Source organism: Balaenoptera musculus, chromosome X (genome assembly GCF_009873245.2).
Source record: "Balaenoptera musculus isolate JJ_BM4_2016_0621 chromosome X, mBalMus1.pri.v3, whole genome shotgun sequence".
Lineage (NCBI taxonomy): Eukaryota > Metazoa > Chordata > Mammalia > Artiodactyla > Balaenopteridae > Balaenoptera > Balaenoptera musculus.
Window position 1 is genome coordinate 41,502,730 of NC_045806.1, and position 25,077 is coordinate 41,527,806.

At 48.2% G+C, this 25,077-nt stretch overlaps 2 protein-coding genes across 4 annotated transcripts; both read right to left on the reverse strand.

Annotated features, from left to right (window-relative positions):
- Positions 1–27: 27 nt before the first annotated feature.
- On the reverse strand, positions 28–13,922 carry ELK1 (ETS transcription factor ELK1). 2 transcript variants are annotated; one of them, XM_036840840.1, is made up of 6 exons: positions 13,790–13,922; positions 6,596–6,839; positions 3,474–3,923; positions 2,310–2,774; positions 1,521–1,622; positions 28–1,435 (listed from the first exon to the last, which is right to left on the reverse strand). In XM_036840840.1, exons 2-6 carry the CDS (start codon positions 6,803–6,805, stop codon positions 1,337–1,339), a joined length of 1,326 nt encoding a protein of 441 aa, XP_036696735.1. In that variant the 5' UTR covers positions 6,806–6,839; positions 13,790–13,922; the 3' UTR covers positions 28–1,336. The 2 variants fall into 2 exon arrangements, with proteins under 2 accessions (XP_036696735.1, XP_036696734.1); XM_036840839.1 differs by lacking the exon at positions 13,790–13,922 and adding an exon at positions 7,542–7,692.
- A 1,188-nt stretch (positions 13,923–15,110) lies between these two features.
- UXT (ubiquitously expressed prefoldin like chaperone) lies at positions 15,111–21,995 on the reverse strand. 2 transcript variants are annotated; one of them, XM_036839141.1, is made up of 7 exons: positions 21,879–21,995; positions 21,595–21,701; positions 20,543–20,624; positions 20,340–20,407; positions 19,963–20,070; positions 15,420–15,483; positions 15,111–15,206 (listed from the first exon to the last, which is right to left on the reverse strand). In XM_036839141.1, the coding sequence occupies exons 2-7, from the start codon at positions 21,690–21,692 to the stop codon at positions 15,156–15,158; spliced, it is 471 nt and encodes a 156-aa protein (XP_036695036.1). In that variant the 5' UTR covers positions 21,693–21,701; positions 21,879–21,995; the 3' UTR covers positions 15,111–15,155. The 2 variants fall into 2 exon arrangements, with proteins under 2 accessions (XP_036695036.1, XP_036695035.1); XM_036839140.1 differs by lacking the exon at positions 21,879–21,995 and having other exon boundaries at positions 21,595–21,743.
- Between the last annotated feature and the right edge of the window lie 3,082 nt (positions 21,996–25,077).

Consider the following 25,077-nt stretch of genomic DNA (forward strand, 5'->3'; position numbering starts at 1 on the left):
GAAAAAAAATGCTAGCAGCCTCCAGCATCACCTTTAAAAATATATATTTACAGGAACAATTCCCCATTCTCTGGGACTCTTAGAAAAAAAGATCCATTTTTGGGGAAGTAAAACAAACAGTGGAGACAGGTGTAGCACCGTCCCCCAAATCACCGACCCCCAGGTTCCCAGGCCCAGGCTGGGCCGGTGCTGACGGGAGGTGAACCCAGGAGTCCTTTGAACCCGCCCTTCTCCAGCCTGGAATTCACACAGGACAGGCTTTATGTCTCTCATTCCTCCCTCCCAACTCCAGGGACACTTAAAGGGTCCTTTGTACCCGCCCGCAGGAAATTGGGGGGCTGGGAGGGAGGGAGCTGAAAATACACGTTTGGTATCAAAAATAAACACTTGGGGGAGGCAGGAAGACCCCCTCCCCAAATCCCTTCCTTCCCACCCACCCTATCTCAGATATAGGAACAGATGCCTCCCTCTCCCCTATTGAAAAGCCCTGTTTAAAAATAGATTATACTATCAAAATGGCAGGGGGTGGGGGACAGGGAGACCTGGAGTACTGGTTGGAGGGGCCCCCCAGACGGGGACCACTCCCCCAAAAAAACCCTCCATTGGGAGGAAACAGGCAGGACCCCAGGAGTTTGGCAGACACAGGAATGGCTTCTCAGGGGAAGAAGAACAAAAGGGGCATTCCTCCCCGGCCCAAAAAGGTGGTTGAAAAAGGACAAGCTGTCTGAGAGAAAGACCGGGGAGGTGGAAATTCCCATTTCCAAGGGTGTGAGCCTTCCTTGGCCAAAACTCCCAAACCGTTAAACAGCACAAATTCTTCCTGGACCCTTGGGGAGGGCCAGGAATAATAAACTACAGCAATCTAGCTCCTCTACCCACACCCCAAAATGGAGACAGGGCTCCCTCAGCTCCCCAAGGGCAGCCTGAGAAATAAATAAAGAAAGGTCCTTCTCAAGCCAGACCCCGACTGTCTCATCTTGGGGAAAAAATGTGGAGATGGGGGAGATGCCCTTGCCAACCCCCCCTCCCCGAAAGAGTTGGGCCAGGCTCCTCCCAGTGGCCTTCAAAAAATAAATAAATAAACCGTCCCCACCACTGCAGTAGGAGACGTGTAAGAGCGGCCACTGGGGGACTGACCAAGAAGAGAGAAGTTGTATGTTTTCTGTGGAAGGGTTACTGAGAGATCCTTTCTCCTAAGAATCCCCACCCAACCACAACCACAGCACGAGTCTGTCAGCTGAACTATGTTTCTCCTTGAGACGGCTGGCTGGAGAGAAGTTCAGGGCATGGATGGAGTGACCCCAGAAAGGGGTGGTGGTGGTGGTGGTGGTGATAGTCATGGCTTCTGGGGCCCTGGGGAGAGCACCACGGGGGTTGAGAGGCCATCCACGCTGATGGAAGGGATGTGCACCTGGGCGCTGCCACTGGACGGAAACTGGGGACAGAAATAGGGAGAGGTCATGGATTGGGACCGTGCTAGGATCTCTCACCCTTTCCAAGATGGGGGGAGCTGATCCTACCTGGAAGGAGAGCTTGGCCGGGCTACGGGGTGCAATGGGACTCAGGGTGCTCCAGAAGTGAATGCTGGGGGGCAGCGAGCTGGGCGTCAGCAGCACCGGGGTCTGTGGGGAAGGGGTGGTCGGGGCGCAAGTGAGCAAGAGAGCAGGTGTGGGAAAACCAAAGGAACTTGGTTCCAGCCCCGCCAGATTTCCCACTCATACTTCCGAGATCACTCCTCAAAAGTGCACAGGCCTGGACCATAACTACTAAGACCATGCCCGTGACAGCTCTCCAGCTTTACACAGACAACCCCTCCTAACTCTTGAGGGCCCACCCCAGCCTCATTGGGCAAGACCACCTACAAGACCCCACCCACATGTCGCTTTCAAACCTCACCATCCCAGTAGCTCAGGGTCAACTTCCAACTCTTATCCCCCACCTGCATACCTCACAGGAAACCCGCCAAGCAAATCCCAGACCCAAAAGCCCCGCTTAGGTTCCTCAAGCTATGCTCCAACCCAGAAAGAGTTCCTGCAGAAAGCCTCTCGGGCCCCTCAGTCCCTGCCCACAGAACTCCCTACACCTGCCCTTCTTTTGGGGACCCGACCCCTCGGCATTGCAGGATTGGTCGCCTGGTAGCAATCAAGCCCCGTCTCTCCGCGCAGCCAACCCCACTCGAAGGCTCCACCCTCCCACTCACTCAGAGGTAACCGCATTGGCCCTCGCGGTCGGTCTAACTCCTCCCACCCCCACTCCGCCCCAATCCCATTCATTCCAGGTGCTAGCCCCGCCCCTTCGAAGGTTCTCACCAATGTGTGCGTAGGTAGCAGGGAAGGCGTCAGCGCTGGGCCTGGCGCCTGCAGACCGGAACCAGTTCCCGATCCCGGAGTCCGTTCGGGCCCCGGCCCACCCAGCAAGCTCGGGCTGAGTGGAAGCTCCAGGTCCCGGGGCTTCCGGCCCTTCTGAGGCTGGGCGATCTCCGTGCTGGAAGTTGTGGAAGCCGCAAGGCCGCCCACCGCCGCAGTTTCCATAATGACCGCGGGCAGCCGGGCTGGCACGCCCTCCGCGGGAGGGGCTTCTGGCTCGGCCTTGGGCTCAAAGGGCTCGGCCTTGACGGCTTCCAGGACAAACCCCGCCTCCCCAGTGGCTGCGGCTTCTAACTCTTCCTTGGGCTCTTCCACTTTGACTTCTGGGGGCAGTGGCCGGCCCAACCCAGGCTCCATATTTGGCTCTTCGGATTTAAGGTTTGGGGCCTCGGGTGGGGTCAGGATGACCTGGGAGAGGAACAAGTGCAGAGGGGGTGCCTAAGGATTGCTGGGGTAGTGAAGCCAATTATTTCCCTTGGAAAGCGGGACCTGGTAGTGGGAGCAGGTCCTCCAATAAGACGTGGGACTTTGCCAAGGAACTGGGGCTCCTTCTGGAGTAGGTCCTCCTATCTGGGGGCAGGGGAGGGGTGAGACACCTGATAGCGACACAGCTGCCTTTAGGGGCGGGACACCAGGAGATACCGCCCCCATTCACGAAAGCAGTGGTTCTCAGAAATTTGCTTTACGGACCAGCAGCATACGCCTCATCTGGAAACTTGTTAAAAATGCAAACTCTCAGACCCACCCACAGACCCACATAAACAGACATTCTGGGGGTGGCCCCCCAAAATCTGTGGCTTTAAAAGCCCTCCAGGTGCTTTCTGATGAGTGCTAAAAGTGTGAGAACCAGTGCATTAAGCAAACACATTCAGGACACCTACTACATGTTGGGTGTACTGCTAATTGTCGTGTACTTAATTTCCTTCTTCCTTCCCAGGCTTTGCATAGCTTTCCTCCCCATCCCTTTCTCCAAGGGGACTTCTGTGTCCCTCCTTCCACTATATCTCCTTTAATAGGACATTTATGTCCCCCCTCCTCCCAGCCCCCCTCCTCATTTGGGAATTGTACATCCCTCCTCTTGCTGACTTTCCGGGTTCTAGTCCTTACCTGCAGAGGCAGGCCGGCCTCCTCAGCCTCCAGGCAGGCCTCCAAGGGGCTTGGACTGGTGCTCCTGCTCCCCGAGGGGGGCACTGCTGCTCCTGCAGGGGCGGTGCTGGGGAGCACTGTGGAAGGCCGAGGATGAGAGGGCGGCTGCGGCTGCGGCTGCAGGGACTGGATGGTGAAGGTGGAATAGAGGCCCGAGCGCATGTAATCGTTCCGGCTGCTGCGCGCCAAGCCACCCGGGCCTGCCACTCCTGCACCCTTGGGTGTGCCTGGCTTCCCAGAGGCAGTGTCCCCGGGGACGGCGTGTACAGCTGTGGTGCCCACATTTGCCACAGTGGAGGTGACAGACACCTCAGGCTGGGGCGGGCAGTCCTCAGTGGAGCACCCCGCGACCTCGGGGTAGGACACAAACTTGTAGACGAACTTCTGGCCACTCACTTTGCGGATGATGTTCTGGGAAGGGGGGAGACAGGATAGAGGGTCTTAGAAGAAAGGGCCAGGGAGGGTGCGGATGGTGAGGGGGTGAAGGGGTGTTGTCTCCTATAGTGCCTTTCTTTCCTCGTGCCCCTCTCCTGTCCTTTTACATATACACCGTCCCACCTCAGTGTCTGCCTCCCCATAGGTTCCCCCTCCCAGCTTCTTTCACATCTCACCCATCTCTCAATTTGGGGTCTCCTCTGTTGTCCTCCAGTTTCTACTGCTCTCCCCCAACCTGATTCCCCTCTCTGTATTCTCCCCCAGCTTCTCCTCCTTTTCTGTCCCCCCCCACCCATAATCCTTCCTTTAGTCTAATGCCCTTCTCCCCTCCACGTCTCCTTCCTGTCCATCCCCCTCCAAGTCTCCCTCTGTCACACTCTCTGCATCTCCCTCTGTCCAATTCCCCCACCCCCACCTCAGATACACACAGCCACACCCACGGGCTCCTCTCCACACTGGGGCCCACCAAGGGAAGTAGATCCAGGAGCAGGCTTTCCTCCTGGCTCCAGGAACCAGGAGTGTCTGTGGGCTAACAGGGCCAGGCCCTGGGGCTGGCTGCCAGGACAGTTTTGGAGTCTAGTTTACGCAGTAAGACAGGAAAATGAAGTCACTGATAATAAATGTTGGAAGAGACTAAATGAATGTAGAAGAATGTGGTGATGAATTGTTAATAAACATGAATTATTACAGGATTATTTAAAGCTCTTGACACAGACGTGGAACAGGGCAAGGTCATCAGGGAGGACAGGATGGGGAGCCTCATTCTTAATACTGTTGGGGAGGTTTAAGCTGAGGCAATTGGAAAATGAAGTCACTGATAGCAACTAACAAGAATTTAAAATACTGGTATAAATATTGGGAGAATCTTAAGGCTGGCTTGGGTGGGTCACAGAGCACGTTTGGGGTATTTCAGGACAGGTCTGGAGGGTCTCAGGGATATTCTGGTGGTCTCAGAGCACAGAGTGAGGCAGCCTCATTATTAATATTGTTTTAGAGGTTTGAGCTAAAGGATTAAAATATAAAAATGGAATAAATGCTATAAATGAGTTAAGGGTGTGAAGCACAGGTCCAGGGCTGTTCTGGGGGACAAGAGGCATCTGGAGGGCGCTAGAGCACCCTGGGGACATCTTAAGTGTTGGTCATGTATCTCACAGGGTGGGTTTGTGTTTCTCAGAAAAGGAATGAAAAGGGAGATTCATTAATATTGTTTTGGAAGTTGCAAAGGGGGTTGAAAGGAAGGGGAATTGGATGAAGGCAGTCAAAACGTACACACTTTCAGTTATAAGAAAAATAAGTACTAGGGATGTAATGTACAACATGATAAATATGATCCACACTGCTGTATGTTATATATGAAAGTTGTTAAGAGGGTAAATCCTAAGAGTCCTCATCACAAGATTTTTTCTTCCTTTTTCTTTTATTTTGTATCTATATAAGATGATGGATGTTCATTAAACTTATTGTGATGAATATTTCTTGCTGTATGTAAGTCAAATCACTATGCTGTCACCTTAAACTTATACAGTGCTGTGTGTCAATTATATCACAATAAAACTGGAACATGAAAAATATTGTTTTGGAAGTTTCAGGTAAAGAAATAAAAAACTGACGGGACTTCCCTGGTGGTCCAGTGGTTAAGACTCCACACTCCCAACGCAAGGGGCCCGGGTTTGACCCCTGGTCAGGGAATTAGATCCCGCATGCCGCAACTAAGAGCCCGCATGCCACAACTAAAGATCCCACGTGCTGCAACTAAAGATCCCGCACGCAGCAACGAAGATCCTGCATGCCACAACTAAGACCCGGTGCAGGTTTATTAAAAATAAATAAATAAATAAATAAATACTTTTAAAACAAAAGAAATAAGAAACTGAAATAACTGGTATAAATATGGGGGGGTTATCTAGCACTGGTTTGGGAGTCTGAAAGGATAAGGAAAATGTACAATTTTAGCTATAGGAATAAGATGATAAATTAAAATAATTGATATAAATATTGGAGTGGACCAGTGTTGCTCTGGGAATACAAGAGGATGGGGTGTGGAGCGGGCATTATACATGTTGTTTTGGAGGTCTTAGCTAACGGAATAAGAGATAAAAAGAATTGATAAAAACGTTGAGGGTCCTGGAGAATGAGGTAAGGAAAGGTTAGTATAATGCTGTCATGGAGGCTTTGATTCTAAGAATAAGGATATTCTAGAATTCTTATTCTGGGATAAGAGATTATGAAATAACTGGGGGAGCCCAGGACTGGCCTAGGATGAGGAAGAGTCATTACTAAGAGTTTTCAAAAGTTTTGGCCAGAGGAATAAGGCAAGAAGATGAAATGTCGTGCGGGGCATGGTGGGACAGCAGGACTTTGGGGATCTCAGAGAGAGTGGAGTGAGTAGGGGGTCAGTGTTAATGGTGCTATGAAGGTTTTAGCCAAAGCTAAAATAAAATACAAGAAAATAAAACAACTGAGATAAACGCTTAGGGGCCCCCATGTTCGTGTAAGAGTACCAGAGGATGGGGTAAGAAATGGTAAATTTTAATATCGTTTTCAAAGTTAGAGCTCTATCAATTTAGTCAAGAAAACGACATAACTGATTTAAATGTTTGGCACAGGCCAGGGGGTGGGGTTCCTGGCCCTAGTCTCAGACACCTTACCTTATCATAGTAGTACCGCAAGGCCCGGCTGAGCTTGTCATAATTCATGTTGGTCTTATTCTTGCGCAGCCCCCAGAGCCGGGCCACCTCCTCAGCATCCACCAGCTTGAACTCACCGCCATCCCGGGAGGTCCAGGAGATGATGTGGCCATTGCCTTGCTCTCTCAACAGCTGCAGCAGAAACTGCCACAGCGTCACAGAAGGGTCCATTGCTGGGGGAGCGCTCACGCCATCCCAGGGGTACCTGGAGAGCAGAAAGCTCAGAGCTGAGAGGTTGCAGACACAGGAAGGGGAAGAGGTCAGCAGGAGGAGGATTCCTTTCTTGCCATCTTGCCTCCACCTCTGTCCCCAACTGCCACCACCATTCCCTGAACGCCCTCAGCCTGGCTTTGGATGACTCCTGTAATGCGATGAGACTTCTGGGGATGCTAGGATACCGTCAATGTCTTCTGCGTGTGGGACAAATGTGAACCTCTGGGGGCCAGAGGGCAGACTGTGACACGCAGAATAATGCCCCTCACCCAAAGATGTCCACATCCTAATTTCTGGAACCTGTGAGTATATTATGTTACCTGGCAAAAAGAACGTTGCAGGTGAGTTTAAGGTTATGGGCCTTAAGCTAGAGACTATTTGGGTGAGCTCAATCTCATCACATGAACTTTTTTTTGTGGTTACAATATACCCTTGTTGCTTATTTATTTTATACAGATCCTACAACCTCAAGGAATTGAATTCTGCCAGCAACCTAAACGAACAGGAAATGGATCATCCCCTGGAGCTTCTGGAAAGGAATACAGCCCTGCCGACACCTGGATTTTAGCCTGGTGAGACCTGTGCTGGCCTTCGGACCTCCAGAACTCTAAGAGAATAATTTGTGTTTTAAGCAGTTAAAAGTTTGTTATAATTTGTTACAGCACGAATAGAAAACTAGAATAAGGCCCCTCACCTGAACATTTTCATTTGCATCTTCTACCACATCAAATATTAAGTTTTCCAGGAGGTTCCTTCTGCCAGCTCCTCGCAAAGGCTGTTCACTTCATGCTGGGTTCCCTTCCTCTGCCTAGAAGTCTTCTCCATCGTTCAGTTCCCAGCCCCAAGGGCCTTGCCTTTATGAAAATTCCTAACACTGAATGTCTGCTCTCTTCTGTCTCTCTACCCCACGCTCCTCTGACCCATCTCTGTCCCTCTGTGTTCTCCTTCTTGACAACAGCAATAATGAACATTTATTGAGTGCTAAATACATGCCAGGCATTGTACCAATCAGAGGCAATATGGCCTACTGGACAGTCAGCCTCTCCAGAGCCAGACCACCAGGGCTGGAATCCTGGTTCTGCTACTTATTAGCAGTGTGACACTGGGCATGTTCTTTAACCTCTTGTGCCTCAATTTTCCCATCTGTAAAATAGGGATAATAATAATACCACCTAGCTCATAGGGTTATCGTACAGATTAAATATACTATGCCTGGGGTATGATAAGCTCTTATGAAATATTAGTTTCTAATTTGTTCATAATTCCTTATCTGCTATGCCAAAACCTGATCTGAAACAAAATAAGGCCTTTTGTGGTCTTCACTGATCCTCACTTGGTGTGACTGTTCATACATCTTGCTGCAGAAATCTGAATGTGGCTGATTACAGAGCCCACTAAGGGTGTTATGTAACATCTTGTATGTATACCTTGTCACCTTTCTAAAATCTGAAAAATTCAAAATTGTGAAACACATCTGGCCCCAAGGGTTTTAGATAAGGGCATGTAGACCTGGATTGCTATTTCTGTAGCTATTGACTCATTTCTCTCTCATCACAACTTTGGGAAATAGGTACTCTTATTATCTCTAATTTACAGATGAGGAAGCAGAGGCACAAAATGTCTAAATGACATGTACAGGCCACACAGCCCTAAGTGGCAGAGCCAGGATTTGGACGCAGGCAGCCAAGTTCCAGGTGTCTGATCTTTTCAACCATTAGACTAAACTGCCCCTTGCACTGACTGCTCCCTCAGCATGTCCAGCAGAGAACAGGACCCTCCCGGCCCCGCCCCCCCACCCCATAACTGCTCCCTTTGCTGAGTGTGAATTGGAAATAAACATGAGGTTCCTTTTCCTTAAGGAATGAGCTTTCATCAATCAACTGTTCACCCAGCTGGGACTGTTGGGTTAAGAATAAGACCTTCCAAATCGGAAGGTTTCAAAGAACCTCCCTCTATTATTTATAGCTTGAGTCTTTAATCTGTAATGAAATACAGTCTGATCCTCTTATGTCTGAGTTGTTTCGAAGTTCATTCTGCAGACACAATTTTAGGCAATTATGTAAGTCACAAGGCCACGAAGTGTCCAGAGTCCCATGATCAGAGACCTTGCTGGGTTTATTTGGAAGGCCTGTTTGTTTCAGAGGCACAAAGAGACCAGTGTGACTCCTGGTGGCGACAACAGGCAATTTTACCAGTTCCTCTTTCAGTAGCCACAGAATCTTTTACTTAAGGTGAAACCTGACGGTTGCCTTCAAGCCTCAGCAGCACATGGGGTTTTGTATTTTGTTTATTATCACGTCTCCCATGTGACCCCTAATGAGAGTTCTAGTCATAGGCCTCACTCAGATGTGTCTACTTCTCTTTATTTTGTTCATTTAGCAAGCATTTTTGGAGGGCCTACTGTGGGCCAGGTGCTGGGGATACAGCAGTGAATACAACAGTCAAAAATCCCTGCTCTGGCAGAATTCACATTTTAGTGGGGAAGACAGACAAGAAACAAGATAAACAAGAATACGTCAGATGGTGATAAGAGCTCCGGGGGGGGGGAAAAAAAAACGAAGCAGGGAAGGAGTTCTTATTTTTGAAAGGGTAGTCAGGGGAGGGTAGTCACGAGGTGATATTTGAGGAAAGACCTAAGAGAGGTGAGGGCGTCAGGTCTGTGACAAGCTGGGGAGCAGCCATCCAGGCAGAGGAAATAGCCAGGGTGAAAGGCCCTGAGGCTGGAGAGCCTGTCAGGTCAGAGGAAGGGAAAGCAGTCTGGCGTGGTCAGAGAGAAGGCAGCGAGGGGAAAGTACCAGGAGATGAGAACAGAGGGGCAGCAGGGGCCAGACTAAGTAAGGCTTTTTCGGGCCCTGGAAGGGCTTTGACATTGACTCTGAGTGAGACAGGAGCCATGAGAAGGCTGTGAATAGAGGGGTGACAGGCTGTGATTTGGATTTTAACAGGATCCCTCTGGCTGTTGTGAGGAGAACCAACTGTACGGGCTGAAGAGGCTACTGCAATAGTCCACGTAAGAGATGGTGGTGGCAGCAGTGGAACTGGCGAGAAGTGGCTGAGTTCTGGATAAAATCTGAAGGCAGAGCGAACAGGATTTGCTGGCAGATAGGATGGGGCTGGGGTGGGGTAAGAGAGGTGCCAAAGGTGATTCTAGGTTTGTGGCCTGATCACCTGAGATGGCAGCACTGCGGGAGAGCAGGTTTTGAGGGGAGATCGGGAGATCAGTTTTGGAGATGGTCAGTCTCAGAGGCCCTGTGAGATACCTATGTGTATGCCAGGAAATAATAATACTAATCTAAAAAACAGGAGCCAGTCACAGAGCCCTTACTGTGTACTGCAAACCATTTTAGTCACTTAACTCATTCAATCCTCAAACCAACACTATGCATGGGCATTATTATTACCCTCCCGTTTTCCAGATGAGGAAATGGAGGCACAGAGAAGTTAAGTTAACTTGCCTAAGGTCGCACAGCTGGAAGTTAGCAGAGCCAGGGTTCAAACCCAGGCAGTCTGGCACTAGGCAGTGATCCTGGCCACCTTGCTCCATCAGCTCTCTATAGAGCAAAACAGAAGGGTAAGATCCTACAGGGGGACAGGGATGCTATTTTACACAGGGTGAGCAGGGAGGGCTTCCCTGAGGAAGTGACATTTAAGCAGAGATCTGAAGGAGGGGAGATAGCAAGCCATGCTGACATCTGTGGGAAGGGTGCTTCAAGCACAGGGAACAGTGTGCACAAAGGCTCTGAGGTGGGCCCAAGCTTGGCATGGGCACCCTGAGTTAATCCAGTTCTCATCTCAGAATATGTATGTGCTGTTCTCCCTGCCAGGAGTGCCCTTCCCCCTTCCCCACACATGATGAACCCTTTATTACACACATCATCAAGTTCTGGTATCTCCCAGGCAGAATTAATTCTTCCTCTGTGTGATCCAATGTGCCAAATAACCTGTCTGCCCTTGCAGATCTGTTCTTCTCTCTGGGTCTCCAGCCTCATACTCCTGTCCTGTTCTAGCTGTGTGACCTTGAGCAAGTTACTCAACCTCTCTGGCTCTGTTTCTGTACCTGTAAAATGGCGGATATGTCACCCTCAAAGTAAAGTATCTGCAAGATACACCTACTCTCAAAGGCTTTTGTGAGGATTAAAGGTCAGTATATGTAAAGGACTTAGAAAAGTTATCTCTGGGACACAGCAGATACTCAAATGTTACGATTGGCTGGCTTGACACTCTACTCCCTCCCCAGCCCCTCCCCCACAATCTTATGTATCAGCATGGCCTCACTATCTGGCTCCCACCAGCTTTCTGACCTTGCCTCCTACCTCTCCCTCCACTCTGCTCCAGCCACTCTGGCCTCCTTCATGGCCCTTGAACATGCCAGGCACAATCCCACCTCAGGGCCTTTGCACTGGCTGTTCCTTCTGCCTGGTACACTCTTTCCCTAGGCATTATGGCTCCCTTCCTGAACTCCTTCAGGCCTTAATTCAAGAAGCACCTTCTAAGTGAGGCCTGCCCTGTGCCTAAGATTTCAACCACCCTGATACTCTATTCCTACCTTCCCTACTTCACTTTTCCTCCTTAGCACTTGTCTAACATACTAACTAATTAGACTTATTTATGTAGTCTGCACTCTTAGCAAATGTCTGCTCCACAAAGGCAGGAATTTCTGCCTGTTTTGTTCCCTCCCATATCCCCAGCACCTAGAATGCCTGGTGCTCTGTAGGTGCTCTGTGTTTGCTGAATGAACAGTCCCGACTAACCAGCCTCTTTTAACTAGCTCTCTTATGCCCTCTTCATCTCCATCTGCCCCCCACCCTGATTTGTCTGATATTATATTTTTCCCATTCATTCGTGCAATAAATTCTTATCAAGTACTGGATAAGAATTTTAGGTGCTGGAGACCCAGCAGTGAATAAGCAGACAAAAAGAGTCCCTCATGGGACTCCCATTCTAACGGGGAAAGACAATAAATATGACAAACTGGTAAACTATACAGTGTGCCTGACAGTGATAAAGGGGAAAGACACAAATAAAGCAGAGAAGGGGTCTAAGTCTTGCTGGGTGTGCAGGTTCAGATGGTCAGGGACGGGTTGACATTTGAACAGAGCCCTGAAAGGATCCACACAGAGATGGGGGTAGAGCGTTCTGGGCAGAAAAAATAGCCAAGGCAAAGGCCCCAAGGCTGGGTCACACCTGGTGTTTTTGAGGATGAGTTAGGAGGCCAATGTGGCTGGAACAGAGTTGGGGGGGGGCGGTGCGTAGGAGGTAAGGCCAGAGAAGTTACTTGTTTTATTAACTCACAGGTATTCTTTATTTACATTGGAGGGTATTCTAGTTCTGATTCCCCCATTTAACCAGTGAGGAAAGAGGTGCAGAGAGAAAGTGGTTAAACCACTAAGGTCACATAGCTGCTGGGATCGGGGGTGGATGGGTGCTGAGACAAGGTGTGGAATGGAGACAGCTCTGCAGGCAGAGGGAACAGCAAAAACAAAAGCGTGGAGATGGGAACTAATTTGGTTTTTAAGGAGTGGGGCCTCGCGTGAGGTGAGATGAAACGAGAGAGGAAAGCCTCAAAAATTATCCTACGTTCTGAGGGGCAACCTAACCTGGTACCTACTGATCACCTCTGTGTAAGGTATTTAACCTCCCTATGCCAAACTTCCCTCAGTACCTAGCTCATAGGGTGGATTAAATGAGCTCATTAACATACAGCATTTTGCCTGGTACACAGTAGGTGCTCAATAAGTGTTAGCTCCTACTGGCATTATCACTATCACGAATGTATTCATTTACTGGAGGGAGGCAGGATGTCTTAGTGGTTAAGAGTTGTGTATGAGAGGGTGTGTTCTAGAGTAAAAAAGTCCTGGGTTCAACAAGCACACAGGCTGATCCACTATTAAGAAGGTGGGAGGGTGGCAGGGAAGGCCACAGACTGATCCACCACAAGGAAAGGAGGGGGGAAATAAAAGCACACAGGCTGACCCTCCTGGAGGGATTACAAAGCACTGGACTCACAGGAGGGTACACTGGAGGGGTGTGAATGCAATCACATGGGTGGCAGGAAGGCCAATGCACAGATCCACTGCAAAGGTGTGTGTGTGTGTGTGTGTGTGTGTAAAGGCTCACCTTATTTACTAGGGGCAAGGAGAGCAGAAAAGCACATTGACTCCTGCACAATAGTGGAGAGGGAGAAAAGCCACCCCACAGACTGATTAAAAGGAGAGGGGGACAAGGCCATGGACTGGGCTACTGAAAATGGGGAGATATAAAGCACTAAACTGACCCACTATTAAAAGGAAGGGAGAAGCCCAAGGACTGGACTGACAGTCTACAAAAAAGGGAGGACAGGGCAATGTGCTGATAAGCAGGAGGACGTGAAAACAAGCATGTAGACTGATCCACTGTAAAATGGTGTGTGTGTGTGTGTATTTGATAAAGCCATGGACTGATGCATTGGGGGATTGGAGGCAGGAATACAAATTCACAGATTAACTCACTGTTGGGGGGGTGGGTACAACGCTACGGACTGACTCACTACAGAAACAGTAGGGATGAAAAAACAAGGCCACAGACGGGGCCCCTGAAAGTTGAGGACAGGAGAATACAAACACTCAGACGCACCTACTGTCAAGGAGGTGGACATTGCCGGAGACTAGTTCCCTACAAGCGGGGATCTGGGGCAAGACCACGGCCGAGTCTACTGTAAGGTGGGGTGGGGAGAAATACAAACACGCAGACCGACCCATTATAAAACAGGAAGGGAGGTTAAGCCACGGGGCAAAGGGCCAAAGGGAGGGGACAATGGCACAGGTAGGTCCACCAGCCGAGGTGGTGGTGGTGGGGAGTCGAACACCAGCAGGCCATGGGCCAAGCCACATCCCCCCGCGCGGGGGCGGGAAGGATACACAGGGTCACGGACCGGGCCCTCCACCCTCCAGGCCCCGGGCTCACCTGTGTGTAGCGCAGCGGCGGTGTTGGCAGCTCCGGGGGGCGGGGGCTCCATGCGCGGCCCTACCGCCCCCCAGGCCCGGGCTCCGAGGCGGCGGTGGCGGCAGCGGTGGCGGCGGCAGCACCTAGAAGCCGCCCCTGCGTTTCCCCACTGCTCACGTGGGCCCATGAAGGAGGAGCCGAACGTTCCGCTGCTCGCTGATTGGCCAAAGCACCGTGGATCGACGGCGCGGCTTCCAGGGCTGGGGAGGCGGGCCTTGCTCCACAGAGCTATGTTGTGATTGGCCCGAGGGGAACTGGTGGAACGCAGATGGTCACCTGGGTTCCGAGGGGGCGTGCTCGACCCCTCCAGTGCTCCACGCTGATTGGTTCAAGACAGATGGCTAGGTCATGGGCGACAGCAAGGTTCGGGGAACGCCTGCCTCGCACTGATTGGCCTATATGGGATTGATGGAAGACAGCCAGCGTCCGAGGATAGGGGTGGTTAGGCCCTGCTTTCTGCTGATTGGCGGCCGAGGGACTCTTAGCTGCCAGAACCCCTAACGGGGCGGTGCCAAACGCTACGCAGCTCAGCGGAAGCGGGACTTGTATAGAAGTACACAGGCGTAGCAGCCCGCAGGGAGGAGGTCTGGCAAGGGTTCTGCGTAGGCGGGCAGGGTAACTCTGTAGTGATTGGCTAGAAAAGACGAATTTAGAACCGAGCAGCTGCCAGACAAGCGAAGGAGTGTTGAGTGGCGGAAACTAAATGCCTACGAGGGCGGGTCGAGCTGCAGCTAGTAATAAACCGGTGGAACCAGGCTCTGCATCGATTGGCGGAAGCTTGACTCAACCTAGAATAGGGGCTGGACCAGGGACGGCGGGATCAGCCCTAGGCCCATTGCTGGTAGCTGGAACTATTGATAATTAGAAGCCGGGGCAAGGCCAAGGTTGGGCCTAGACGGGCGTGGGTGTAATTTAAGGTACCTGAGAAACGATTGGGGTGTGGGAGAAGGGTAAACCCTAGGGCCAGGAGCGAAAGGCTGCCTTGGGGAGCAAACCTCCACCCTGAATCGGCCCATTCTCTAAGGTAATTCAAAGACTATTGTACAGGAAAAGAAATGGAAGGGTCAGGTGGGGGCCCAGGTTGTCAAGGCGATGGTATAGACGGCAAAGCAGAAAGTCAAGTGGCACATTCTGCCAGGGGACAGGCTGAAGGCGGGACTTCAGTGGTTTTTAAAGGTTCCACACAGACTGGATCTCTGGGCCTCCTAGTAACTTTGTGCTTTAGAAATAGGGCACTTTCGCAAACTGCAGGGGTTAAGGGGGGAAAGAAGGGCCATATGACTCAAAGACATTCAGGCTCTTTAATGTCAGGGGAGGTAGGAAGAAGTCAATGGTGAGGCTCCGGGAAATTCTGCAGGCCTTGTAGTTCTCTAAGCCCCTGAAAAAGAGAACAGAAAAGACTGAACGGAGCCTGGGTCCAGGCCCCACCCCAGGCTTGCTCAGAACTCCCTTCCCTCCGAGCCAGCTCGGCTTCAATTTGACTCCAGTTTAGAGGGAAAGATGGTACTTCCCATCTCTGGCTCTCTCTTCCTCAGGTCACCGCCGTAAACATTTGGAGATAGAGTCTGGGAATGGGGTGAGTTGCTCTCACCTCTAGCAACATGTGGATATGGGCCTTGATATTCATGGAGTCCTTGGTGAGGCTGTTGCTGAGCCTGGAGAAAAGAAAAAAGAAAGGGCGAAGTGGGCCCCACTTATGATCATGAGGATGATGCTTCCTCATCATTTCAGGAACTACCTACATCCTGGATGACTTCCACATGGCAGGTGGTAGGACATCCTATTACCTGACCTGCTCCTATGCAGAGATGCCTGGCTGCCATCTGGACGGCACAGATTCAGAGACATTTATTGAACGCCTACTCTATGCCGGGTCGTTTTAGGTACTGGGGAGATAGCAGCAAACACAACAAACAAAAATCTCGGCGTCGTGGAGCTCAAATTCTCATTAAGAGGGACAGTGATGGAATAAAACACGGAGTATGTCAGATGGTTATAAGTACAATGAAAAAATTAAATGATAAGAGAGGATAAGGAGTGCAGGCATGGGGGCTGTAATTCTAATTAGAGTGCTTAGGGATGGCTTCACTGAGAAGCATTTGAGTAAAGACTTAAAATGAAGAGGCGAATCATGTGAATACACGGAGGATGAGTGTTCCAGACACAAGGGGCAGCAAATGCAGAGGCTCTGAGGTGGGAGTGTACCTGGCATGTCTGAGGCACAGCAAAGAGGCCAGCATGGGTGGAGAAGAATAAGCGAAGGGGGGTTGTAGGAGGTGAGGTCACAGAGGGAAGTGGGGGAGACAGATCATGTAAAAGCTGCCAGGCCATAGTAAGGACTCTGGCTTTTACCCTAAGTGAGATGGGAGCCAGGGGAGGATTGTGATCAGAGAAGGGATGTGAAACAACTAGGGTTTAAGAGGATCCATCTGGCTGCTGTGTGGAGAACTGACTAGGGATAAGGACAGCTAGCGTGGAAGAGGAAGCCCAGTGAGGAGGCTATTGAAATAGTCCAGGTGAGAGATGCAGACTCACACCACAGCGGCAGCAGTTGAGGTGATGAGAAATGATTGGATTTGGGATATATTTTGAAGGTAGAGTCAACAGGATTTACCAAAGGAGGATGCTGGGTGCGAGAGAGAGGACTTAAGGAAGACACCAAGGCCTAAGCAACTGGGAAGCTGGAGTTGCCTGAAACTACTCTGGCTCTGGACTGTTGAGTTATGTGAACTAGTCAATTCCTTATATCTATGCCAACTGGGACCAGTCTCACCCAAAAGAATCCTAATTGATACAAAGGATCAAGGAAGGCCTTTCTGAAGAATGAGTAGGAGTTAAACAGTAGGACGGTCTTTTCCACAAAAAGTCCAAGAGGCAGGAGAGAGCTTTCTGAGGAGCTGTCAGGAGACCAGTGTTAGAAACTAAGCGAATGGTGGAAGGAAAGTGGCACAGGATAAGATCCAAGAGGTAGGAAGGGGCTAGATCATGCAGGGTCTTGATATCATGATAGGAATGTGGATTTTATTGGCTGAGCTATCTGTCAGTGTAGGAGTGTTTTAAGGAAACGAAATACTGTTAAGAAAAGTAGAAGGCAACATAGGATGTCAAATTGGGAAAAAATAGTATGAACCCATTTATATATCACTGTCTCCCAAATTTATATTTTCAATCCAGCCCTCTCTCCCGAACTCCAGCCTTGGGAGTTTTAACTACATCTTCAGAAAATCTATTTCAGTGTTTAACGAGCACCTCACACTTAACAGGTCCTAGACTGAACTCCTGATCTTCCCCTCCAAATCTGCTCCTCCCTTATCTTCTCCATCTCATAAAATGGCAATTCCATCCTCCTAGTTGCTCAGCCAAAAACCTGGACTCCTCTCTTTTTCTCACACACCACATCCAATCAAGCATTCTATTTAAAATTGCAACTGCTCCCTCAGAGGCAATGTTTCTAATCTCCAATCCTTGTTGTTCTCTGCAACACTGTCAACCTGTGACATACTACATCCTTTACTTATTTGTTTACTGTCTGTCTTCCCTGACTAGAATGTAAGCTGCGTAAGGGCAGAGATTTGGTCTGCTTTGTTTCCCGCTGTATCCTCAGGAACAAAAACAGTATGCGGCACATAGTAGGCACTCAATGTACAAGCTTAGTCTGTGAAAGGTTTCAACACTTAAAAAAAAAAAGGAGGAGAAAAGTATAAAATTCACCAAATGCTAGTTGTAACACAAAAGGGATATGTTTAATTTATTGCTACTGATTAATATGTAAGGCAGTGTTAATAGTCATATGGTTATTCGTTTCTTCTATAATCATGTCTGCTTATGGGTATGGATGTGTACTCCTTTCTCTGTAATCAGAAAGAATGTACACAGAGACCTGATCCTCCCACTCCTCAAACAAAGAAACAGACTGAGAACAGGAAGGACTGATAGGCCATTTTGGTTAAATAAAATAACCTGAAAGAAAGTTACTTTAAAGTGTGTCCGGAATAACCAAGTATTTTAAAGAAGAGAGTGAGCTACACAGACTCAAATCTTCATCTCCTAGAAAGATTCAATTACTACGGAGTCCTACTAATTATCACAAAGTAGTAAGAGATTCACATTTCTCATCACACTAATAGACCAGGTCAATAAATCAAAAATACCAGACAGGGGACTTCCCTGGTGGCGCAGTGGTTAGGAATCCGCCTGCCAGTGCAGGGGACACGGGTTCAAGCCCTGATCCGGGAAGATCCCACGTGCTGTGGAGCAACTAAGCCCGCAAGCCACAACTACTGAGCCCACGCACCACAACTCCTGAAGCCCACACGCCCAGAGCCCATGCTCCTCAACAAGAGAAGCCACCGCAATGAGAAGCCCACGCACCGCAACGAAGAAGAGTAGCCCCCGCTCACCGCAACTAGAGAAAACCTGTGCGCAGCAACGAAGACCCAGCACAGCCAAAATTCCATTTAAAATAAATAAATTTATTTAAAAAAAAAAAAAAAAATACCAGACAGGGGGCAGGCAATGACAAATACCTCATTTTGGGGAAAGACATCAAGTCTCATAAAATTAAAACCTATTTGAAAGGCTCAGGAATCCTGTGACATAACAAGGAAGGCTTTGTCATAAAAAATTGGACTTGGTCTAAATGGCCACCAAGTTCAGAACTGCATTGGCCTATGAAACCAGGTCCCTCGGCCAAATTATTCACCAACTGGCCTGATCAGTAAGACTTAGAAATCCCAGCGGGTCTGAGGCTCATTTGGGTCTACGGACACTGAAATCCTGAAAAGGTTTGAAAAGAGAAGAATTACTGAAACCTAAGGGAGGCAACTCTGGAAGAAATGAATGTAGGAATAAAGAGAAATATAACCTAGAAGGAATCTTAGATCCGTGGGGTTCACACTTGTGAGATGTTGTTAATCTAAGTGTATTTGCTCAGCATTCCCTCACTCACTCCATCTGAGTGAGTGAATGCTCGCCATTCTCGGCAGTTCCTCCTAACATGGCAGGCACACTGGTTGCCTTGCCAGGAATGCTCTTCCCCAGACAGCCCTGTGGCTTGTTCACTCAACCAAGTGACTCAAATGTCACTTCCTCTGGGAGGCCTTCCCTAGCCACATTTCAGACCTCCCGTCCACACTCCCAATTCCTGTTCCCTGCACAGAAACTTAAACTCAACTGGAGCCCATCCTTTATCCCCACATTACCTCCCCATCACCACCAACAGAGATCTGCTTCAATCCCCACTTAAATCTATTTCCAGCATATGCTTTTAAATTTATTCAACAAACAGAGTGCCTACTATATGCTATGTGCTATTCTAGTGACTTGGGATATAGAGAAAATCTCTCCCTTTGCAAAGCTTATATCCTAACGCGAGGAGGCAGTGAACATTGTAAAGAAGTAAATTACACAGTAAACATTAGGAGGTCATAAGTGCTAGAGAAAAAAGGAAAAAGTAGAACAAGGGAGAGGAATCAGGAGTGCCAGGGGTTGCAATTTTAAAGTTAGGTTATAGAAAGCCTCATTGAGGAAGTGACATATAAGCAAGACTTAAATTGAATAAGGAGAAAGGAAGCAATGCAGGTACCTGGGGAAAGAGTGCTGTAGGCAGAGAGAAGAGCCCCTGCAATCACGCTGAGGTGGGATCATTCTGAGGGTGTTTAAAGAAGCCTGGGAAGGTTAGTGTGGTGAGAGCACAGTGAACGAGCAGGAAAATTAGAAGGAGGTGAAGTCAGAGGTAATTTGTTTTATTGTTTCTGATTTATAGGCCGAGACCTCCAGGATCTGGTCAAAACTGTGCTGATGTGTAACAGTTATAGTCCTTCTAGGAGGTAAGCCTTCAAGGAACCCTTCTGTCTTGTTCCCTGCTGCCTCCCCACCACCAAGCACAGAGCCTGGCACACAGCAGATGCCCAATAAATTTTTGTGTGAGTGAACAATAAAAGACCATATATCAGTGCTTATTATGTTCTACACCTGGGGCTAAGCTTTGCATCCCCACTTTCCTCAGCCCTAGCCCTGAGGGGGAGGGGAGATGGGTTCCTAAGTGTCATCCCAGGTAGCCATGGGGAAAGGGGGAAGAAGGGTGTTGCAAATGGTGGTGTTTTTTAGGCACTATCCTCATGCAATGGACTTACTCTGTGAGGAGACTGCTCTTACGATCAATGAATCTGAGAGCTTCTGCCAGTGTCAACTCCAGGAAAAAACCATATCCAAGGGCCACATAGATCCGTGAAGTGTCTGGGCTAAGGAAACAGTGGTTAGAGGAAGCGGGGAAGTCCTTATCCCTGTTTAGCACACCACACAGTTTGAGATTTTTTTTTACTCCCCTCTCCCCCGCCTTCCCCAAATTGAAGCTCTGGGTGGGCAGGGATTTTGTCCTATCTTATTTACTGTCACATCTCCAGCACCTAGCAGTGTCTGGTACATAGCAAATACTCAAAAAAAATTTTTGTTGAATGAAGGAAAGGGGAAGCTGAACCCTGTGGGCTCAGAGGGGCGGGTAGACACTCACACCACTGTGTCAACGAAGAAGTTACAGCCCAAATCCACCTGCATATATAACTCCGAGTGATTAGCTTCCTGTGGGGCCAGGGAGAAAGAGGTAGGGATCAGTGGTCAATTTTTAGGTTAGGTGACAGGTTTTGGTCTGGGGTATCTCCTCTCTTCCCCCTCCTTTGCCCACAAAAAGGTGGTACCTAACCCTGGCATCTTTACCTGGAGTCGCTCAATGACATTTCTCAGTTGAAGGTATTTGGCCAGCTGCTCATACACCTTGTCGCGATGGTCCAGCACCTTTCTGATGGGACAAGAGTAAAATGGTGACCAAGAGGAAGTCCTGTCTCTCTTGGAATACCGCATATCATGACCCTCTGAGACTCTCATGTCACCATGCCCTAAAGAGGTGTTTCAGTGCATAAGTCAAGATTTGAACTCTGGGTCAGACTACTTCGGTTTGAATCCGGGCTTTCCATTTTACTAGCTGTGTGACTTTGGCAAGTGAGTAACCTTTTTGGAACTCAATTTCCCCATCTTTAAAATAGGAATAACGAGTATTACCTCACAGAGTCATTAGGAGGATTAAATGAGTTTACTATAAAGCCTTTAGAATAGTGCCTGCCAAATAAGAAGCTCTATATATGTGTTAGCTATTATTTATTAGTATTATTACACCCTACTCCCAATGCCTCCCTCCAATCAGGATACCCCATTCTCACCCTAGAAAAAAATCCTCCATCCCTTTTAGGATGCTCATAATCCTAGACCTGAAAACTCTACTTCCTGCTCAGATTAATAGTGATAGGAATAATAATTTTTCATACTCATTGAGCCTCTAGTATCCAAGTTAAATCCTTTACAAGGACTGAACACGTTGAAAACTCAAAACCACCACATGAGGAAGGTTGCATTAACTTCCCCATTTCCCAGATGAGAAAACTGAGGCACAGAAACTCGAGGCGAGGTACAACGTGTTCACACGGAAAGCGAAAAGGCCAAGCCAGGATTCGAACCTGAAAACTCGCTCGTAATCCTTAAGTGCCATCTGAGCCCGCGCATGCGCGGACACACCCTCCATTAAGGCCGCCATGTCTTCTCCCCCCCTCCCCCGCCGTCGCACCCCGGATATCGCCCCTCCTACCCCTCGAATGGCGCGCGGGGCCGGGTTCCGAAGGCCTCACCCACCAATCAGAAGGCTACGCCCTGACTTCGAACGCCCCGCTCACCACGTGCACCGCTCCAAGCGACCCGCCCCCTATTCTGTCACTCACCTCAGGTCCCGCTGCAGCACGTCAGAGATGAAAGCCTCGTAGCGCAGCACCTTCTCCGCGGTGGCCTCCACCGCCCGCCGTTTAGGGGGCGTCGCCATGATGGGCTCCTGAGGAATGAGGAGGGGGAAGACCATGATAACCACTCAGTTTGCCCTCAAGCACAGTACATCTGCACCCTCTCAACGTTAGGAGTGGGGTCTTCCGGCTCAAGCTGGGGGTTCAGCCTTCTGCCCCTCCCAACTCTGGGACCCGGTCACACAGGGACACCCAAACGCGGCCGTTACCTGAGAGCCGCCGGCAAAAAGAAGGGTTGGTAAGAACCTTAGCTTCCGGGTGGCGCGGGTAAATGACGTACAACGAGGGCGCTGGCCAACCAAATAACCAGGTGGCGTGGGGTGGTCCTGAACGGAAGAAAACGCCTGAGAGAAGAGAAGGGCGGGCCTTTACAAAATCCGATGAGATTAAGGAAGGCTGCAGAGCGTGGGAACCGGGACTAAACGCGGAGCCTATGAGGACTGCGCGTGGTTGGTGGGGGTGGGGTTTAATAGGATTTGGCGGGTTCCAGAGGAGGCGGGACGCACAGGTGGAAGTAGAGAGAGTAAAGCGTTTAGTATTTAAAAGTAAGAGCTTCACAGGGAGATCAGCTCGGTGCTTTGTGACCACGTAGAGGGGTGGGATGGGGGGGAGGGAGACAGACGCAAGAGGAGATCTGGGGATATATGTATACCTATAGCTGACTCACTTTGTTATACAGCAGAAACTAACACACCATTGTAAAGCAATTATACTCCAATAAAGATGTTGAAAATAAATAAATAAAAAACAAACAAATAAATAAATAAACAAACAAATAAATAAATAAGTCCGAGCTTCAGAAGCAGACGGGCTAGAATCGATCATGGATCTGGTCTGTAAAAAGGAAAGTACATCCTTGTATCGCCCTGGATTTTGATTTTTCACACGGGAAGTTTGGGTTTGACTCCCGGTAATGGAAATGAATGTGAGCATTAAAAAAACGTTTTTAAAAGGGGACAGTTTTTCTAAAATGCACCTTTGATGACTCCAGCTCTGTGGCCCACAATCTAACTGGGGTTCAAGCAGAGATTGACAATGCACTATGTCTAATCACGTCATTTAATAGGGGCGTCAATTGGAGGGTCGCTGAAGTCCTCTGCCCAAGATAGGTTATCTTGTAGCTGAAATAGTTCCTATGTTTTTATCTAAATGTGTAAGCTTTTTATTAGTTTATTTCTAAGCGCTCGAACTACCGAATGGATTTATTTCCCATGTTAAATTTTCAAATAATAGCATCTAACCCAGTAAGTCCAGGCCTGAGCCTGGAGGAGAACCTGGATGCTGGATCCCCCAAATGATATTCCCACCTGCAGGGCCTAGAGCACCCACCCCTATCAGGGAAGTCTCCCCAGATAATTTGCGGGTTTACGTGTCTTTTAAGCAAGCTTTGTTTCAAATACTCAAAACCTGAGCAAGTCAAGCTTTTCTTTGCCCTTAGAACAAGATGATTGCAAAGGAAATATTGTGAGTTAAAAAATTTTTTTGGTAAATCTTCTCATGTTACAAATGGTTACGATTACATTTAGTTTGATCAAAACAGACACTAGGTAGTTAGACAAATATTATCGAGTTAATCTATACCATTTTCTTGTGAAAAAAAGGTGTTACATTTATTATCTTTATTTAACATGGAGAGCACAGAGTTCTGATGAGCTGGAGATGGGTTTGTGCAAGTCTATTAACTTACATTCCACAAAAACCATTTTTTTTTCTTTTTAAAAAGGTTTCCAACTTTATTTTTTACATTTCAAACCTACAGAAAAGTGGGCACTGAACACCCATATAGCCTTCACTTAGATTCACCAAATGTTAATATTTGATAGCATTTGCTTTCTCTCGTTTCAGACCACGCAATAATTGTTGACATTGCTGCATAGCATTCTGTCTTTTGGATGGCCTCAGATTTTTGAGCCAGTCTTCTGTTCCTCGATGTTTGGATGTGTCCAGTTCTTTTCATTGTTATAATCCAGGATAAGTTAACAGCCTTTGCTTTCAAAATTTTGTGTGCTACCATGTTTATTTTCTTGTGACAAATTTCTAGGACTGTAATTTATTGATCTAAGGGAGGCTTGTATTGTAAAGCAAGTGTTAAGTGACAATTGTACACCTACTCCCAATAACAAACTTCCTCATCGAAGTTTTACATCGAGGTCAGCACACTGTGGCCCCCAGTTTGCTGACCCTTGTTTTCCTACTGCCTGCAAGCTAAGAATACTATTTACAATTTTTAAAGGCTTGAAAAAAAGTAAAAAGAAGAATACTTTGTGACGTGTGAAAATTATATGAAATTCAAATTTTAGTGTCCAGTAGTAAAGTTTTAAACATAGCCACACTCATTCATTTACTTTGATGAAAGAAATTTTCACACATTGAGGTATGGGGAAGTCATTCTGGCTTATACATGAGTTAACCTGAATTTTATGCTTACTAAAACAAAACAGCCTGTTTGTGGCTTATCAAACTTACACTGTACATCTACTTTAATTATTAAAGAAAAGGGCGCATTGACTAGAAGTAAAGAATATCCATGTTAAAGATAAAGATTAAATGCCTCCCTTCCTGGGATGCCAATGCTGGTACTCCTTCAATGATAAGACTCCCTCCCCTGGCACTAAGGCCATACTGACTTGCTCTGCACGTTCTGATCTGTTTCTTTTTTTAACTTTGTAGGAATGTATCCCTGACCTGTTTGGTGTTCTTTGTTCTGACAAGATACAAAACTCGGCTGAAAACCAAGCTTCTCCGGAGCAGTTCCTCAGAGTTATCTAAGAGGCTGTCTTCTGGGCTATAGTCCTCAGTTTGGCTCAGTTCTTTTCTATTCCTATTCCTATCATAGACTGTTTATTGATTATTTCTGTCGACAACTTATTGTCTGTGGCTGCTTTCATGCTGTGTTAACCAAGAATTCCAAGAACGGAGGCGTGGTTGAAATAAAGAGGCATTTATTTGGGGTTTGTTAGGACTAGTCCAGGAGACACAGACCCAAGAAGCACTTGAATTGTGTTCTGCAGGACTACAAAATGGGGGAATTTTATAAAGGCAAAAAAACACCACAAGGTTACATAAATTGTCAAGAATTAGGATTGCAGCTGGTAAGAAGTGAGTGTGCTTGTTAAGCAAGTATTGGCTGGGGTTCAAAATGATTACATAGATGCCAAGGGGGGACTTTGAAACTACAAGGTTGCAACTAGCAGCTGCTAGCAGATATTGTTTTGAAAAGGGCCGCTGGTGTCCTTGAGTTTGATACAGTTCAGAGAAAATTCAAGTTCTCAGTGGTGCAGGGATGTGTCTGAGACAAGATCCCCAACAGCTGCCCGACTCCATTTTTTGTATGTCTGAACTGTGATTACTCCATTATAATTTCAATTTGTCATCACTACAATGGCAGAGTTGAGTAGTTGCCAAAGA

What these genes read in the sequence shown, in the direction of transcription:
- ELK1 (XM_036840839.1), bottom strand. Translation starts at nt 7,561, where the DNA reads ATGCAAATGAAAATGTTCAG. An exon ending in ATGCAAATGAAAATGTTCAG is followed by an intron (nt 6,840 to 7,541) that starts GTGAGGGGCCTT and finishes TCTGCTCTCCAG; the next exon opens with GTACCCCTGGGATGGCGTGA. An exon ending in TGCGGTACTACTATGATAAG is followed by an intron (nt 3,924 to 6,595) that starts GTAAGGTGTCTG and finishes CCCCCTTCCCAG; the next exon opens with AACATCATCCGCAAAGTGAG.
- UXT (XM_036839140.1), bottom strand. Translation starts at nt 21,728, where the DNA reads ATGGTCTTCCCCCTCCTCATTCCTCAGGAGCCCATCATGGCGACGCCC. An exon ending in AAGAGCAGTCTCCTCACAGA is followed by an intron (nt 15,484 to 19,962) that starts GTAAGTCCATTG and finishes TCTTTTCTCCAG; the next exon opens with GCTCAGCAACAGCCTCACCA. An exon ending in ATATCCACATGTTGCTAGAG is followed by an intron (nt 15,207 to 15,419) that starts GTGAGAGCAACT and finishes TCTCTTTTTCAG; the next exon opens with GGGCTTAGAGAACTACAAGG.